The following is a 12905-nucleotide window of genomic DNA, read 5'->3' on the forward strand; positions in this document are numbered from 1 at the left end:
GAAAATGGGCGAAATTGGACTTCAACCACGCCTATTTCCCATATAACACCATTTTCAATTCCATCTGATTCTTTCACTTTCCACTATGCATATCAACTAACAATGATTATATCGGGGTAAAACTTTGCGTGAATAATACGTTTGTAGTATGCCACCTTGTGACCAAAAATTGTCTTAATCGGACCAAAAATGTTCAAGCCCCTAAGTACTAAATATGTGAACTCCAGTGCCTATAGTTGACCTTCTACAGAAAATATCAGTCAATCCACGAAGAAATCTCAAACGAGTATACCATTTGACTTTGCGAGAGTATAAAACGTTCGGTTACATCCGAACTTAGCCCTTCCTTACTTGTTTTATTTTCGTACTATCTTCTATTGACCTAATTTTTTTAAAAAGCATAAGCAAATGGTGAACTCTTTTATACCACACACTCGTTTTATCACCATACATCATTTTATATTGAAAAAACCATTTAGATATTTGAAGACAAGTGTACGTGAGAAAGATTCCTCTATACACACATATTATGAAACTTGGTAATAAAAATATACAAGTATGTTCTTAATAAAGCATTTCGAAAATTGTGTAAGGATGAGATTATTTAATACGAAAAGCGGTCATAGTACTTATTGCGGTCTTATTTTAATTTATAATCGAGCTACAGCAGCGATAATTATCCATTTGAAATATATTTTAAATAATAATAATTCTGTTGTTATGCAAAAAAAGTGTGGTTTGTCGCCAAAAGTGCCGCAAATATGTTTCGATAACCACAAGTGAATTTTTTGAGAAATATAAACATAAATATGTGCTTCGTATATGAATAACTGCGAATTTATGGACATGAAAATTACGTATTTTATTAATTAGGTAAGGCTCTAAGTAAAAGTCTCCATTGTCGAGCACTACGATACTCGCTGGTTAACGTCATAATCTTTACCTGAAATTAACTTATGAGATAATAGATATTATGATTACCTGGCTGCAAGGCTATACATATAATAGATAAGACCCTTACAAACCGACAAAGCGCTTTGAGCCAAATACAAATTTGTTTAGACGGCTAATGTCATTTTGCTATGTCTGCTGGTTTGCTGAAGGTAAGACTGCCGAGATGTTTCAGCCTCACTTCTGCAAATGTTGGTCAATGGGGAAGAAAGTGCCTGGATGTTTCCACCTCACTCTCTTCCATACAAATTTGATAACTAGCGTCCGGCAAGATTTTTAGCCCTACCGCATGAATGCCTATTTGCCAGTAAGAACAGTAAGTACGATTGCGGCAAAATCAACTTTGTTAAGGGCAAGTAGTTCAATACTTGTGTTATACTTTAGGTCAAAAATATCTCGCGCTGGCACAGGAGCTAGTCGTTGACCACCGCTAACTAAGCGCATGCGTTGTTCATTGGTCCAATGCTAGAACGTAAGACGACAATGGGATGCAACTTGGTCTCATCCTAATGCGAGCGGGGCAAGGGTGCCCCCTCTTGCTAGTTCATCAGTTTTGTAGATGTCAGCGATACCGTTATGGCTAGGCACCCAAACGAGTGATGATGAAGTAGCTTGAGTAGCTATTTCTAGTGATGACAGACAGACTGTCTACCGCCACGTTAATAGCAGCCACTTCTGCCTAAAAAACACTACAATGGGTCAGTAGGCTGAAGCGGCGTTTAAAGCTCTGGCTTGACGGATAGCTCTTTACAGAAAACTTCCTCTTCAACCTTCCTCTTCAAGCTCCAGCGACTTCTCTTCATCCATATATCCCTCGTCGATATATGAGCAGAGACCAAGCCGCCACGAGTAGCTTTTGTGACGTAGTGATCCAAGAATTCAGGAATGCAGTTGAAGGAGGAGAGATTTGTACAATACTCCTGCTAGCAACGTTTCGGGGTGCTATGTTTAAGTGCCCTGGTGATGCCAATGAGAGCTGCTCTTTGTACACGTTCAAGTTTCTTAGCAAGTGCAGTCGTTTCGTGCGATTTCCACCAGACGAATACTCCCTAGAACATTATTGGCTTTCCTACCACCTTTAGTGAGAGTTGCCATCTTCTCCCCATAGCTCCTCTAGAGCAATATAAGGAAACCGATGCCTTCCTTACTGTCTCCTCAATATTTGGCCTCAATGAAAGCTTTCTATCAAAGATAAGCCCCACTTATCAGCAGGTTGAAGGCGTGAGCCTCCGAATAAAAGGATACAGACGTCTTGAATTTAATACCTCCTGGTAATTTAAGTCATTTCCATTATATTTAGGTTAACGGTTAAGCAGCTTCTATTCACCCAGTTGGATACCGCGCTGTTAGACACCACCTTCGTTTTAGCTCTTAGACGCTAGTTAAACATTTTCTTTTTACAACAAGAACAATCTCGTCAGCGCGGGCTGTCACACGACCATCTCGTTCTTCGAGTTCTTTAAATAGGTCATTAACCACCAAGATCCAGAGCAGAAAGTACCTCAATTTGCGTAGTGCTCCTGATAATCTTTCGCGATGCCTTTGAACTACCCCACTCCTCTACGACCGTTCTGTAGCAAAGAAGACTATATATGAGGTGCTTGAGGTTCAATTCCATCTCAAATTTTTCGAAGGCTTTAACACCGCCGTCGGCCGCACATTGTTGAAAAAGGACCTACTATAGGTCGAAGAAGGCTCCCACGGTGGTACTTTTTCAGAGGAATGGTTCAATGGAAAGTGAGCAACCAGGAGTAGTTCCAATGACTCATAGCAGCTCGCGGTCCAACCACTATCCGCATTTCTCTCTCTCTCCTTGTTAAGTAATATTAGCGCTTGTCGATTTGGCTCCTTGGTCCTTTCCAGCCTAATCACCCTCCAGTCTTTGGTAGGTAGATGAGGATTGCAATGACGCAACATCTCCTCGATTTCTACCGAGGTGGAGGGTTCGGCTGTAACCAGATACCAGCATTGGGAGGCATCGAGGGAGTCTTATTTGAGAGCGATTCTCCATCGTTTCCGCCGCTTAGCACCCTCTTAGCCTACTTATTTGTGCTAGTATGCTGCTAAGACCCCTGCTCATCCTGTTTGCCACCGTAGTACCCAAAATCTTGTATGCCAACCAACGGTCTGACTTCAGCTTTTTAGCTGCCGTCACTATCTTTCTAGTGGGGCCCTTAACATTTTTTGAAGAATCCGTAATCCAGCTGTTCCTCTACTAATGCTTTTGCCTTTGCCCGTATCTTTCCTGTATGTATGTACTGTCACTTCTCCCGGGTTTTGTCGTCACCTTTCTCGGGGGACGGTTCCGTTGCCCTTGGTGATGATATCTCTCCCAACAGACTCTATATTGAGGTTGTTGCCACTATTTATGTATCCCCACTCAGGGCTATCCGCCTCCCGGGAAGCTAGTCGCCTTATATAGTTCCAATGTTATTTCAGTTACTCGTCCTTATGTCCTTATGGAGCAGTGCGTTCAAACCAACTTTACTAATAGTCCTAAGCATAGTCAGTGTTAAGAAATGGGTCCAAAGTCCGTGGGAGTCTAAAGGCCGTATAGCCCGCAGGTCATTTAGCGTTAACCGGACTGCACCGCGCGGAGGCGAACCTGCTCTAAATTCCAGTTGTGTGCTTACGACGCGAAAAATTTGTCTGGAGATTTTTACCATAGAAATAATAATAAAATTTAAAAATAAGTTTGTTTGAAATTTTATGTTTCGAAAAGAGTCACGGCTACGGAATCATTGAAAATGTTACAGAAGTGTTTTGGGTAGTAAACTTTATCACGAACACAAGTATTTGAGTGGCAAAAAGCATTCAGTGAAGGTCGTGTAGTCATCGAAAGCTTTCCTCCTGCGAGTCGTCCGTCTACCTCTGTTAATAACGATAACCTTGAAAAAGTGAAAGAAACAGTATTTAAAAATCTTTCTTTTGTCAGGAAAGAGATATCAGAGGATCTTAACATCTCCTATTGTTCTACGAAAATATTTTAGTTAATGTTTTGGGTGTGAAGCGCGTCAATGCTAGACGCGTACCAATTAACATCAATCTTGTGCAAAACTACGCTGAATAGAGATCACAAAAGAACCGAAACAAAAAAAAAACAACAAAGATCGATGAAGGTACTGAAGCCCATCCTAGCCCAGGCTTATAACAGGTGTATGGAATATTGGATTAAGCACTGAACATTTTTACTTTTTGTGTGTTTAGGTTTAGTTTTTAGAGCCCGGGTTCCGCTGCCACTTTTTATTACAGTTAAATACCCAATTTCATAGGCGGAGCGTTTTAATTTTTTGTATTCATATTTCGGATACATACATACAGTACATTTTCGTATGTATATCCGATCACGTTCCTTAAAATATCCCCACCGAATTCAAATTCACTGTAATAAAGCTGAAACATTAATTAAAATATTATAAGGTAAGGAAGGGACAAGTTAGCAAACCGTCGAGCAATATATACTCTCTATTTAGAAGGTTAAAGGTTTAAAATATTTTCGAGTGGCTTAAGTCAGCCGGGAAGACAAAAATTAATATAATCACTCATTTTCATTACGATATCATACACATCGACCGATGATTTGCATACAAAGTCAACTATACGCATTGAGGACCTTATATTCGGTGTCAGGGGCTTCAAAAATAATTTTTTGCTTGACTTATGAGTGAAGGAGTCTAATGGAATTTATTGCTAGTAATAATCTCAAGGATTCCCCACCTCCCACTTACAGACGAGAGGGAAGCAATCCGGATACAAGAAGTTTGCAGAAACAAAAAATTTATAGTGCTATATTTAAAGTTAAGTTAAAAGAAGGTTTTATTTACAATTTTTATTATGAGGAGATTTGTTATAGTTTTTTAATGTTAAAATCATGAGATATACGATAGAAAGAACTAAGGGTCTAAACTGACTGAATGAGCTAGCTGGAACATTAAAGTTAAATTCGGACAACATAAATTTACTAAAAACCAATCCATTGTCAGCGCCTGCTTTTTAAAATTCATTCACAGATGACCTTTCTTCTATGATTCTCTGTAGAAACCAAATTTTAGTTTTGTGGCTTTGTTAAAGAAGTTTTTAGTTTTTTGTTTGCATGGTGTACAATATGCTGGGAGTGTTAAAAAACAAAAAAATCAGTGCCTCAACCCCTGACGTCTAAGGATATTGGCTAAATGACCACTCAATCCCCCCGCACCGTAAGACACTGTCACACTACACCAATTCACATCCACATCACCACACCTACTTACCATACATTCCACACCTACATACCATACATTCCACATCACTACACCATGCGCCAACACGCACACAAATACAACTTAACACCGATCACACCACCATGAAGACAACAACAGATATATAAGGGACTAAAAGAAGGATCCCGCTCCCCTTTTTCATCGACTCGCTAGCGATCAGTTCTTTGAGCACCCGCCTAAATTGACTCTCTTTCTTTTTTATACTCTCGCAACCTGTTGCTACAGAGTATAATAGTTTTGTTCACCTAACGGTTGTTTGTATCACCTAAAACTAATCGAGTTAGATATAGGGTTATATATATATAAATGATCAGGATGAAGAGACGAGTTGAAATCCGGGTGACTGTCTGTCCGTCCGTCCGTGCAAGCTCTAACTTGAGTAAAAATTGAGATATCTTTATGAAACTTGGTAGACATGTTTCATGGTACCGTGAGACGGTTGGTATTGCAGATGGGCGTAATCGGACCACTGCCACGCCCACAAAACGCCATTAATCAAAAACAAATAACTTGCCATAACTAAGCTCCGCAATAAGATACAAGACTGTTATTTGGTACACAGGATCAAATTAGGGAGGGGCATCTGCAGTTACTAAACACGCCAGAGTCATTAAATTTTATCTCTGGGATGGTATGAGATGACTTTATAGGAACCGCGTTCAAAATTAGACAGTGGGCGTGGCACAGCCCACTTTTAGGTGAAAACCCATATCTTGAGATCTGCTTAACCGATTTCAACAAAATTCGGTGCATAACGTTCTTTTCATGTTTCTATGTCACAGTGCAAAAATGGGCGAAATCGGACTACAACCACGCCTACTTTCCATATAACACCATTTTAAATTCCATCTGATTATTTCACTTTCCACTATGCAAATCAGGCAACAATGACTGTATCGGGATAAAACTTTGCGTGAATAATGCGTTAAAGTATGCCACCTTGTGGCCAAAAATTGTCTAAATCGAACCAAAACTGTTTAAGCCCCTAAGTACTAAATATGTGGACCCCAGTGCCTATAGTTGACCTTCTACCGAAAATATCAGCCAATCCACAAAGAAATCTCAAACGAGTATACTATTTGACTTTGCGAGAGTATAAAATGTTCGGTTACATCCGAACTTAGCCCTTCCTTACTTGTTAATTATTATTTGCTAACGGTGAGTGAAGGTAAAATTAACTTATTAATTACTTAATTATGGTCCTTCGAGCCCTAGCGGACGGCACTATGGGTAGTTAAACATAAACGAGGAAAAAAAAAATATATATATTAAAATAACGTGAACAAGATTGTAACGTGAACAATAAATAATGTGAAAAAAAAATTTAACAAACAGTTAAAAAAAAAAGGGGCAGTGACAAAAAGTGAACAACAAAAAAAAAAAAAAAAAAAAAAGATATCTACAGAGACGAACAATTGCAGTGCAGTGTTTAAAAAAAAAAAATAAGAGGAAAAACATAAAAACATCCAAAGTGCGGTGAAGTGTACTAAACACATATATACAGAAAGTTATATATATACATATATATACACGGTGTTTTCCTTGAGAAAAAATAAAAACCTTTATGTGCATACTGACAACAAAAAATAAGTGGCTAAAAAGTGGTGTGACAAAAACAAAAAAAAAAGAGATAAAAGCTTAAATTACATTTAAATAACAACAATAAAAACAAAACGGGCGCGAAAATAATCCCAAAATCAAACCGGGCGCGATCCTAACAACAAATTTAATATCATATACAAATATACATTCGGGCGCGGAGTAACAAAAAACACCACAAAAAGCAACTCCTAGCACGCAAAATCAGAAACAGCAGAGGACAAAGGAATTGGAAAGAAACACAGAAGAACACATAGACGTACATACACGTAACTATTGTATACAAGTATACACGCAATACATATATTCCCCAAAAGCCCTTGGAGGAAATCAAAGTGAGTCCATTCGATTCCTTTTCTTATATTTATGCACATACATATGTATATTCATTGCGAATTACAGATTATATTTTGTACAAAAAACTGTAATAAAACATCAAAAAACCGTTCAATATCTTGTTAACGGGTGCCAATTTGGTCTAACTTACCGGTTTTAAATTGCGGGTTCAAGTAACGAAAAACCGTTTATTGTAATATATATGTACATTCATACACATACATATACGAAAGATATATATATGTATATAATATATAATAATTGACTTACCTTCGTGTATTCAAACACAATATACAAAAAATAAAAAGCCCCAAATTTAAGTATTTCAATACTTACAAATTTTTCCGGCAATACCCCTTACGCTTAATTAAGCAGTAAGCAGGATTGCGAAATATATGTGAGCAAAGGAGAAGTCAAACTTAAAGCATAAAATATAATAATAATATATATAATAAACAATAAACGAAATTAAACGGAAAAAAAGGGGAAAAAATATATATATATATATATACGTACCAAAAGGAGTACTTCATTTACTTCTAACGTATATATAACAATTATATATATAAAATTATATACAGTGCATAGTTACGTATACATACATATGTATTCTAAATATTAAATTTTAAACATTAAACATTAATATCGTATACAACATATCGTATTTTACATACATATGTATATATCTTATACATATAATAAAAACCTTACATACGTACATACAGTGCTTCTTGAAAATTGCGACATTACCTGCTATTGCCAATTTCTCTCTCGCGCTCTTTTACGATTATACATAATTCGTTTTTTTACATTACTTACAGTATACAATACGCTTATACTTATATACCCTATATATGTACATAGGGTAAATACGGTTCGGTAAATAAAACGCGGAATATTTAATAAAAATCATACTATTTTATATAAATAATACAAGGTACAAAGTGCATTGATCTCTTCAACGAGCTCTCAATTGCACAAGTACATATATACATAACTACAAGTCCACGCATTAGGGTACATACCCCTAAATAAGGACATCAAAAAATAAACAATTTATTCAATAAATTCTTAAATTAAATTAAAAATAAATACGAACTGGTATCTATAACAACTGAATCCGGGTATTTCAGTTATTTATTTCAAATTAAGAACGCTAATTAACAAAAAAATTTTTACGGTTATACATATATACGAAAATTAATCTTAATTTTGTTCAAAGTGGAAAACTTTATTCACTAAAAAGAGCTTTCGTTCACACATTTCTATATACGAAGAAATTTCCTGAATTATCCATCAGTCGACACTGAGGAATTTTGAATTTATTTCATACAATTTTTAAATGAGCTCAGACTCAAAAGAATCAAAAACATCTCAATTGTTAAAAGTACCAAAGATGATTTCAGATGATAAAAGTCCATGTACACCTGCAGAAGCTACACGCTCAAAGCAAGGTGCTACAAAGCAAAAGAGGGGTAAAGACATTTCTTACACTAAATTCATTTCGGAAAGTGACAGTTTAATAAGATACTGCACTAGATTCTCATCTTCGCCGATTCAGGACAATTCTGAATCGGTATTAGAAATCAAAAAGGAAAATCTTGATAATTACTGGACACGTCTCCAAGCTGCATATGACGCAATAGTAGAATCTGACGACTCAGATCTACCTGGAAATTTTAAATCCTCGGCTTACGCCAAGTACGAAAACTGCTTAGACCAGTTTGAAGAAACAAAAGCAATGATTTCGGATCAATTAAAATTAATTAAAGCTATAGCACTTGCTCCACATCCAAGAGTAGAGCTGCCACAAATTCAATGTCAAGAGTCAAATTCAGGCATCCATCTCAAGGTGCCCACATGTGATACCGAAGTCTTTCATGGTGGTTATGAACGATGGCCGTCCTTCCGGGACATGTTTACAGCCGTTACATAAACCACCCAAAATTAACAAATGCACAAAAATTGTATCACCTCCGATACAAATCAAAAGGTCAAGCAGGCGTCATAGTCAAACAGTTCGCACTAAATGACGATAATTTCAATCTGGCTTGGGAAGCTCTAAAAGCGAGATATGAAAATGAAAGAATATTGGTCGATAAACAAGTAACGATACTAATGAACTTGCCTAAAATTCAGAAAGAAACAAGTGATGAATTTATTAGACTACAATCCACTGTTTCTAATTGTTTGTCGGTTTTATTGACACAAAATATTCCCACAGACAGCTGGGACCCTATTCTGGTAAATATATGCACCGCGGCATTACCAGAAAAATCGTTACTTTTGTGGGAGCAATCGCTCTCATCTCGGAAAAATGCCCAACGTGGCAGCAAATGAAAGAATTCTAACTACCCAATATGAAATAGCAGAAAGGGTAGACAAAAAACTAGTTAGAACTAAAAACGTTCAAAACGACCTCAATAGAAGCTTTAATAGACCCCAAACCAGTAGCAATAACCATTAAAATAGAAGTTTTTTTAAAAATCAATCGTTCACGTCCGAACAGTATAAACAAACGTCATGCGAACTGTGTACAGGAGGGCATAAACTTAAATCTTGCGATAAATTCAAAAAATTAAATATTGTCGATAGGAGCAATTTTGTGAGAACAAAAAGACTTTGTACAAATTTCCTATCACATGCACATACACTTAAAGAGTGCGAAAGCAAATTTAATTGCGTTTATTGTCATAAACGACATCATTCAATGCTGCATTACAACACATTTTCCAGCTCACCCCCAAACAGCGCAAATATGAAAAGAGACACGGGTTTAGTTGCAACAGCAAATCCCGAAGTGCGAAATCCCGAAAATTGCAAAGAAGCACCATGCTGCTCAAAGGCAATAAAAACCCAAACGCTACACAGCGAAATTCAAAGTAGAGTACTACTACCCACAGCAGTCGTCTCCATCGAACACCGGAGAGAGCTGTTTAAACTTAGCGCCTTAATAGACCAAGGATCACAATGATCTTTCATAGCGTCTAGGGCTCAAAATAGGCTACAACTGCCAACAAAACTAGCCAATTTTGAAATCACGGGAATGGGCGGAAGAGTTGTCCAAAACTCAAATAAAATCTGCCTCATTACCCTAATTTCCCCCCAAGCGGATAAGCACATACAGCAGAAGCTATAGTCTTACCGCAACTTACAAATATGCTTCCAAGCTATCACATTAATAGCAAGCATTGGCAAAAGGTTTCACACTTAAAGTTAGCAGATCCCAACTGCAACACTCCCGCTCAAATAGACCTTCTATTAGGCAGCGATCTCATACCACAGATAATACTCGAAGGTATTGAGAAAATTTCAAATACCCTATTGGCACAAAATACCATTTTCGGTTGGACCCTATGTGGACTAGTTACGGAACCAGTTACCACTATGACCACTCAAGTTGAGGAAATCTCAAACGAATACCTCAATTCACAATTGAAACAATTTTGGGAGTTAGAAGAGCTCGCCCCCATATCAATCACAACCCTTGAAGATCAGTATTGTGAAGACTTTTACAAATCCACAACTACTAGATCAGATAATGGTCGGTACGTCGTACGACTACCACTAAAACAACAATTTCCCAACACAATCGCCTTAGGTCACTCTCGCACCTCTGCAATACAGCAGTTTCAAAGTATGGAAAAAAACTTCTTAAAAAAGGCGAACTCAAACCAGTATATGATGGTGCGTTGGAAGAATATCTTCATTTAGACCAAATGGAGGAAGTAAGTCCATGCGAAAAAATCATCAACGGCAAATACCACTCATTTTACTTGCCGCATCATGCAGTGGTAATGCCAGACAAAAAAACAACTAACTAACGATCAACCACAACTACTCCCACGCCAACTGTACGCTCGGCTACCAACGTGCCACGCATGGGGCCTACCCCAACGCCCCGATCTGCAGCTGCAGCTGCCCCTGCAAGCGTACCTGCAACGACACCGATGTCAGCACCAGTTCCTCGCAGTGGAACGAGACCTTCACCGACGCTATCATCGCCGCCTTCAGAGGCACCTCGTATACGATGTCCCATTTGTCGGCGCCCACATCGCCTGCAACATTGTGGGATTTTCAGAAGTATGCGGCCATTGCAACGACAGTAAGTTGCCCAGGCACACGGGCACTGTCTAAACTGCCTATCGCACACGCATGGGACTCAAGAGTGTGTGTCCACGGGTCTGTGCCTAATTTGCAGCAGACCACATCACACACTACTTCATCGCATCTCGAGGAGCGACGTTGGTCGGCCACCTACTATGCGAAGCCGCGCTACAGGACCTCGACCCTCAACTCGTGCGGTACACCCGCGGAATGTAACACCACGGTGTCGACAGCCTAGACCGCAACCACGTCGTTCCAATGGTCTGAGCAGCGTTGTGGAAACGTTACAACAGCTGCAGCGACTACTAAGCTAATAATTTGCCTAGGGGGGCCGGGATGGCTAAATGACCACTCAATCCCCCCGCACCGTAAGATACTGTCACACTACACCAATTCACATCCACATCACCACACCTACTTACCATACATTCCACACCTACATACCATACATTCCACATCACTACACCATTCACCAACACGCACACAAATACAACTTAACACCGATCACACCACCATGAAGACATCAACAGATATATAAGGGACTAAAAGAAGGATCCCGCTCCCCTTTTTTCATCGACTCGCTAGCGATCAGTTCTTTGAGCACCCGCCTAAATCGACTCTCCTTCTTTTTTAATTATTATTTGCTAACGGTGAGTGAAGGTAAAATTAATTTATTAATTACTTAATTAGATATGTTTGTTGATGTTGTTTTGTATCTATGTATATATTACAAACTCTTTTCGCTCTTATCCTGATCAATTTTACTAAAAGTTTTTAAAACTAACTAAAAACGAACTTTTTGTACATTGCGTGAATTGAAATAAGGCGTAATGGAGCGTTTAAAAGAGTAATGAAAAAATTTTGGTTTGTTGCGATTTTCATTGATATAATATTGTTACCATTATACGCTGCCGACGGCGAGAGTTTTCTTGAAAATATTTTATTTTTCCGCAAATTGAAGTGTTTTTAATATTAATACAAAACAAAAAAGGTGTGTAAAATCGAGTGTAACGGAACCTTTTATACTCTAGCAACTTGCAAGAATCAAAGTACGGGAAACTTCTGTGTTTGCAAAACTTTATTTTAAGAAATGTTGCGAAACAGTTCAATTCGATGAAATTGAAAATGAACTACAATCAAATATAGTATTTTATTAAATTATATTATATTATAGAACTCACTTAGTTTTGTTACATATATTTTACTTCATCTCATCATCATCTTCAAATAAGATATATGGCTGAAGAAGCTAAATTTAATATAATACAAGGATATTGAGTTGATGTGAAAAACGTCAATCAGAGGCTCGAAAATCATAATTTTAGGGATATAAGGTTTGGACTAATCTCTAGACCAATTTTATTCATATTTAAATACAATTTTTAAAAAAACTCGTTCATTTAATTTTATTATGGGATGGGTTAATTGAGTCAGTTTTGGGTTTTTTAATATATCCAATATTATACGTTGAACTATAATATATCCAATATTAATCTGTTAATTTTACTAAGATATCTTACATATAGAGTCAGTAAAGATTAATCTGTTAATTTTACTAAGATATCTTACATATTGATTGATATATATGGCATAAGGCCAACCGGAAGTGTTTGAAAATCTTATGTTAGGTATATAAGATATAGAGGCTGTAGT

The 12905-nt window shown here is 37.6% G+C and overlaps 1 protein-coding gene across 3 annotated transcripts in view; it reads right to left on the reverse strand.

The window, feature by feature from the left end:
• Nucleotides 1-12905, reverse strand: part of CapaR (Capability receptor) — a 165337-nt gene that overhangs the window by 58909 nt on the left and 93523 nt on the right. The window contains exon 11 of one of the 3 annotated variants that reach the window (XM_070112018.1): nucleotides 3712-3839. The exons of 1 other annotated variant lie outside the window; for it this stretch is intronic. In XM_070112018.1, coding sequence (XP_069968119.1) covers nucleotides 3732-3839 — 108 coding nt within the window. In that variant the 3' untranslated portion in view covers nucleotides 3712-3731. Of the gene's footprint in view, nucleotides 1-3711; nucleotides 3840-12905 lie in introns of those variants that run through there. One more of the 3 variants, XM_070112022.1, reaches the window with a different exon arrangement.

This window comes from Bactrocera oleae, chromosome 6, assembly GCF_042242935.1.
Source record: "Bactrocera oleae isolate idBacOlea1 chromosome 6, idBacOlea1, whole genome shotgun sequence".
Classification (NCBI taxonomy): domain Eukaryota; kingdom Metazoa; phylum Arthropoda; class Insecta; order Diptera; family Tephritidae; genus Bactrocera; species Bactrocera oleae.